The 5,933-nt window shown below is 56.1% G+C and overlaps 1 protein-coding gene across 1 annotated transcript in view; it reads right to left on the bottom strand.

Moving 5' to 3' along the window:
* Positions 1-5,933, bottom strand: part of HOMER2 (homer scaffolding protein 2) — an 85,572-nt gene that overhangs the window by 19,857 nt on the left and 59,782 nt on the right. Inside the window, exon 3 of the mRNA XM_006761979.2 lies at positions 1,203-1,334. Within this exon, the coding sequence (XP_006762042.1) occupies positions 1,203-1,334 (132 nt within the window). The remainder of the gene's footprint in view (positions 1-1,202; positions 1,335-5,933) is intronic.

Raw genomic sequence — 5,933 nt, 5'->3', positions numbered from 1 at the left:
GAATCACTCTCCTCCCCGAGGCCTGGACTTTCAACTCTCCTTGGGTTTCGTCAGCTACCCTGACATTCTTTCAAGAGGTTCCTCGGGTCACATACACCAGCCAGTCTCGCTTGCAACCACCGTATCCTTAGTAACTGCAGGGGGCTCTCCCACCACCCTGAAAGGGAGCCTGTTTTCCCCAAACCAGCTTTCAGCTCCTCTCATCGCCTGGGGGAGGCCCTTTGGTCCCCGAGTCTGCGACCAGCGCCGTGTGCGCCTCAAAACCACTCTGAGCATCGGGAGTGTGACCTAGACCCTCGGAGAGGCAGACCAAGACTACGAACCCTCTTTCTAAAAGAAAACAGCTTAAACAGTGGGGACTCTAGGTTAAGGTCTGCTATTAGTCCTGGCCGGTGTGGCTCAGTGAATAGAGCGTCGGCCAGCAGACCAAAGGGTCCCGGGTTCGAGTCCATTCAAGAGCATGTTCCTTGGTTGCAGGTTCCTCCCCAGCCCGGGCCCTGGTCGGGTCTCGGGCAGGAGGCAACCCATCGATGTTTTTCTCTCACGTCGATGTTTCTCTCCGTCTCGCCCTCTCTCTTCCACTCTTTCTAAATATCAATGGAAAAAGATCCTCCAGTGGGGATTAACAAAAAACAGACAAACAGCCGAAACCGGTTTGGCTCAGTGGATAGAGCATCGACCTGCGGACTGAAAGGTCCCGGGTTCGATTCCGGTCAAGGGCATGTACCTGGGTTGTGGGCACTTCCCCAGTGGGGGATGTGCAGGAGGCAGCTGATTGATATTTCTCTCTCATCGATGTTTCTAACTCTCTCTCTCTCTTCCTCTCTGTAATAAATCAATAAAATATATTAAAAACAAACAAACAAACAAACAAAACCAGACAAACAAAAAGAAGTGCTACTAGGTGTCACCTCACCCCCTCTCTCTGACTAGAGCTCCAACCAGAGGGTCAGTGGCCGCTGCTGGCACTGCCCAGGGAGCAGGGCGGACACGTGCTGAGCTCAGGCTCTGAGCAGCGTGTGGGACGTGCTTTCCTTTCCCAAGTGACATCTCCATCTCAAGGAACCTGGCATGTCTGAAAGGTCACCTGGTCTGGCAGCCCTGCGGGGCCAGAAGGGCAGAGCTGCGGGCAGAGGCGTCCTGCTCACCACGGACACCACTGGCTGGGGCGGGGGGAGGGGGAGAGTGGAGGGCCACGTTACCTTCGTCAGCTGCTGCTCCGACGAAAACCCCAAACCAAACACCGTGTTGGCTCTGCTGTCGGCCCACTGCCCGAACTTCTGCGACGTTTTGGTGAAAGTCATGTTGGGCGTGATGGTGCTGTTTATAATCACCTGCAGGAAGACAGCCGGAGAGCGGAGACGTGAGCACCGCGTCAGACACACAGTGACTCTGTCTCCGCGGGGAAAGCCAGGACCGGGCGCAGAATGCGGGCCCCCCGCCCTCCCCGACCCGGACATCCGTCCCGGCTTCTCGCACTTCTGGCGCCTCCCACACCGAGTCAGGGACACAGCCACGATGAGGGGCAACGCCAGAGACTTAAAAAGAGGCTCTCAGCCTAAAGAAAGAACTTACAAGGTACCAGTGGGAGAAAGTCTCTCCTAAGTCTAGTTTCCAAAATTGCTCTTTATTTGCCCAAAGCTGCCAGGCACCCAATTGCCCCTGATGGTCAGCCAGGGGTCACATGTTCGCTGAAGAAGGTCATGTTGTGCCTTTTTAAGCACCTGGCGCCCCAGCGTCCAGCTCTAACAACTTAGTGTCCATCAGCAATCAGGCCTCGCTGCTTCGCAACAGGGAGGGAAGGATGCACCCCAAGTGGGATGATGGTTTTTGTTTTTTTTTTAAATATATTTTATTGATTTTTTACAGAGAGGAAGGGAGATAGAGAGTTAGAAACATCGATGAGAGAGAAACATCGATCAGCTGCCTCCTGCACATCTCCCACTGGGGATATGCCCGCAACCCAGGTACATGCCCTTGACCGGAATCGAACCTGGGACCTTTCAGTCCGCAGGCTGACGCTCTATCCACTGAGCCAAACCGGTTTTGGCTGGGATGATGTTTGGAGGGTGGATTTACAAAGAGACTACATATGCAGGCATGAGCTGGGCGTGGGGAGAGTGAGGGACAGTGGAGGGACCTGGTGCTGCCCATCGCCCCTCCTTGGCCTAAAAGGACGAGGGAAAGAAGAGGCTATAGAATGTGGCCTGGCCGGTATGGCTCAGTGGTTCGACGTTGGCCTATGAACCAGGAGGTCATGGTTTGATTCCTGGTCAGGGCACACGTCCGGATTGTGGGCTTGATCCCCAGTGGGGGGCCTGCAGGAAGCAGCCGATCAATGATTCTCTCTCATCATTGATGTTTCTCTCTCTCCCTCCCTCTCCCTTCCTCTCTGAAATCAATAAAAATATATTTAGTAAAAAGACGCCAAATGGCCCTGGCCGGTTTGGCTCAGGGATAGAGTGTCAGCCTGCAGGCCGAAGGGTCCCGGGTTCGATTCCAGTCAAGGGCACATGCCCAGGTTGCGGGCTCGATCCCCAATAGGGGGTGTGCAGGAAGCAGCCAACCAATGATTCTCTCATCATTGATGTTTCTGTCTCTCTCCCTCTCCCTTCCTCTCTGAAATCAATCAATATATATATATATTTAAAAAAAGAGGTTATAGGACGTGGAAGGAGAGAGTCCTGGAGAGCAGGCTGCCATGAAAAGAGAGGTGACCTTTTGCGGAAGACACACCAGCAAAGCCAACACCCTCGCCCCCTTGCCTCTGACCTCCCGCCATCGGCCAAACCCAAGCAGAAGCCAGGGGCCCCGCAGGCCAGCCTCTCGGGGCCGGAACAGGGCAGAGGATGAGTCAGGAGGGGTGGGAGGGGGACTCCCAGCACACGGTGATCACTCATTCATTCGGCACAGCTTCCTCTCTCCACTGCACGCCAGGCACGCTGCCAGCACAGACACGAAGATGAATGAGTCCCAATTGCTGCTCTTCACCTCGCAGGTGGCCAGGAAGAGGGTAGAGACAGGTAAACAAATAGTCGCCAAAGAACTGATGCGTCATAAAGTATCCATAACAGGCTCCCTCTGACAGAAATCCTTGGAAGCCCTAGGACTCTAAGAAACACTCCAGAAAAACGCCCTTGGAAATCGGGGATTCTTGGACGTCCGCTAAGCAGCATAATCACTGTGTATAAAACGAGAACTGAGCCTCCCTCAGTCCCCAGGTCCCCCGTCCTCACCCCCATCCCCAGGATGTCCCTCCCACCCACACACCTGCACGGGGCAGGCACCACCGAGGCCTCTCACTCGGGGCACACGCCCTGCTCCCCTTGCATGTTGCGGTGGGAGTGCCCCTCTGCCCCCTCCTCCCCGACGGACAGGCCTGCTCCCAGGGGCAGGGGGATGGCTTTGGTCCTGGGTCAGCACTGCAACCTCTCCTTCTGTCACCAGCATCAAGGAGCCCAGGCACACACCTGCACGGGGCAGGCACCACCGAGGCCTCTCACTCGGGGCACACGCCCTGCTCCCCTTGCATGTTGCGGTGGGAGTGCCCCTCTGCCCCCTCCTCCCCGACGGACAGGCCTGCTCCCAGGGGCAGGGGGATGGCTTTGGTCCTGGGTCAGCACGGGGACCTCTCCTTCTGACACCAGCATCAAGGAGCCCAGGCATTTCCCAAACACAGCCGACAGGATCCCAGGCGCTGGAGGTCAGCCAAGGAGGCGAAGGCAGCCTGCTCCTCCCACCGGCTGCTCTTGCAATCAATCCCCCAGGCGGGTCCTGCAGGCCTGGCAAAGCCCTGGCTCTCGGACAGCTCACCAAAGGCCCTGGGGCTTTTGGAACTTCCTAGGTCCCTAGGGGAGGAGGGAGGCGGGAGGGGGAAGAAGGAGGAGGAGAGCCATCATTTTCTTCTACAGGATCCTTTACACTCAACAGCCTCCACGCCCTCACAGGAAGCCCTTCGCTACAATCAGTGAGCTGGCCGCACTCCCGGGAAACCCAGCGCGCTGACCTTCTCAAAGCCGCTGGCTGACAGCGGGAGCGACCACGCTGCCAAAACGGTCAACCAGGCCCTTCTCCCTGCGCTTCCCACGAACACCCTGGGCTGCACGTGGCTCAGGCACCGAGACAAGTGCTCCTGTGAAGCTGGACGGGCAGCTCCTCCAGATCCGCTCCTTCTGGGCACGAACCTCCCCCCGTCCTCCGGTCCCTGCCTCGAACCCGAAGCCCCCTCAGTGCTTCAGTGTTGCTCTGAGGCTCTCTGTCTGTTTCTGACTTTCGCCCTCCTCAGCATGAATGAGGAGGTGAAAGAAGGCAGGCACCTATGAAAGGCCCTTTGTCTGCTCTGGGTCTGCGGGGTGAGTGCCTGTTGCTTGGTTCCGGGCAGGCGCATGGGCCCCCTCCTGTGAGTCCAGAGAGGACGAGGACACAAGTCATAAGCTCAAGTTCACTAGGAATGTGGAAACGGTATCACCATTGTTTGCTGTTGTGGTTGATCCTCGCAGAGGATATTTTTCCATTGATTTTTAGAGAGAGAAGGGAGAGGGAGAGACGGAGGCACACATCGACGTGCGAGAGACATCGATGGGCTGCCTCCTGCACGCATCCCGACCAGGGCCGGGGAATCTGCAACGAAGGTCTGTGCCCTTCACCAGAATCGAACCTGGGGCCTTTCAGTCCTTGGGCCGATGCTCTATCCACTGAGCCAAACCGGCGAGGGTGAAACGATATTGCCATTATGTTCAGAATATGTCTGATGACACGAAGGAAGGGTCGGGCGAGGATGTGGGGACACAGGAGCTCCTAGAACGGCAAAGCCACTGCGGAAACCAACGTGGCTTCTGCGGATCCCGTGAAAAGGGCACATTCCCCGCCACCCGCAATCCCACAGTCCTGGGCGTACACCTGAGAGACAGTTTCGCGTGGGGAAAGCAGGGCAAAGGGACGCGGGCGTTCACAGGAGCCGTGTTCGCAAAAAGCACGCCCACCGCCAGCAGAAGGCACCGGCTGGGATGCGTCCATGCAGTGACGTACTGCCCAGCGGTGGACGTGAACCAAGGCTGCAGGCACCAACCTGGCTGAATCACACAAACATTTCACATGATGTAAAAAAAATAAACAGGAAGTCACAAAAGCAGACATACAGTATAGGTCTCCAGGACAATTCTATGCACACAAAAGCCGAAAACACCCAAAACTAAATAATATATGACCGAGCACAGGGATCCACCAACTAGTATAGCTCCCTGGCCACGTAAGTGCACCCGCGGTCTGCTTTTGTAAATAAAGTTTTATTGGCACACGGCCACAGCCATCCATGTACACACTGGTCTGTGGCTGCGGTTCTTGCTACAAGAGAAAGTTGAATGGCTGCCACGGACTATATGGCTCATTAAAAAATTACTACCAGCCCCAGCTGGCTCGGCTTCTCTCTCTCCCCCTCTCCCTTCCTCTCTGAAATCAACAAAAATATATTTAAAAAACAAAATGGGAGATAGGTCCCCCACACTCCTCTTCATGGAAAGTCTTTCCCATGCCCAGGGAGGGGGAAGTTGGAGGAAGCTGGATGTTTTCCACCAGAGGCTGGGACCCTGTTGCAGCCGTTGGAAGCCATGCTGCTGCATTCCAGAGCAGATGTCAACAGATGCTTCTGTCCTTTGCCGCTCGCCACAGTTGCTGGGGTCCAACCCCAGCAGGTCCAGGGGTCCCCAAAGGTGTGGACGGAGTCGGCGAAGAAGGAATGACATGGAGGCAGCATTCAGTTCATCAGCATAGTTGGGTTCTCTCGCCTGGTTCTATCCAGGATCTCCAGCCAGGTTCTGCCTGGGTTCTCTTGCCATGTTCTCTCACTAGGTTCTCCAGCCAGGTTCTGTGTCCAGGCTCTCCATCCAGGTTCTGTCCAGGTTCTCCAGCCAGGCTCAGTCACCAGGTTCTCGTCA

Source organism: Myotis davidii, unplaced genomic scaffold (genome assembly GCF_000327345.1).
Source record: "Myotis davidii unplaced genomic scaffold, ASM32734v1 scaffold898, whole genome shotgun sequence".
In the NCBI taxonomy this organism is placed as follows: Eukaryota; Metazoa; Chordata; class Mammalia; order Chiroptera; family Vespertilionidae; genus Myotis; species Myotis davidii.
The sequence above is the reverse complement of the archived record's forward strand: the minus strand, read 5'-3'. Positions and strand labels throughout refer to the sequence as shown.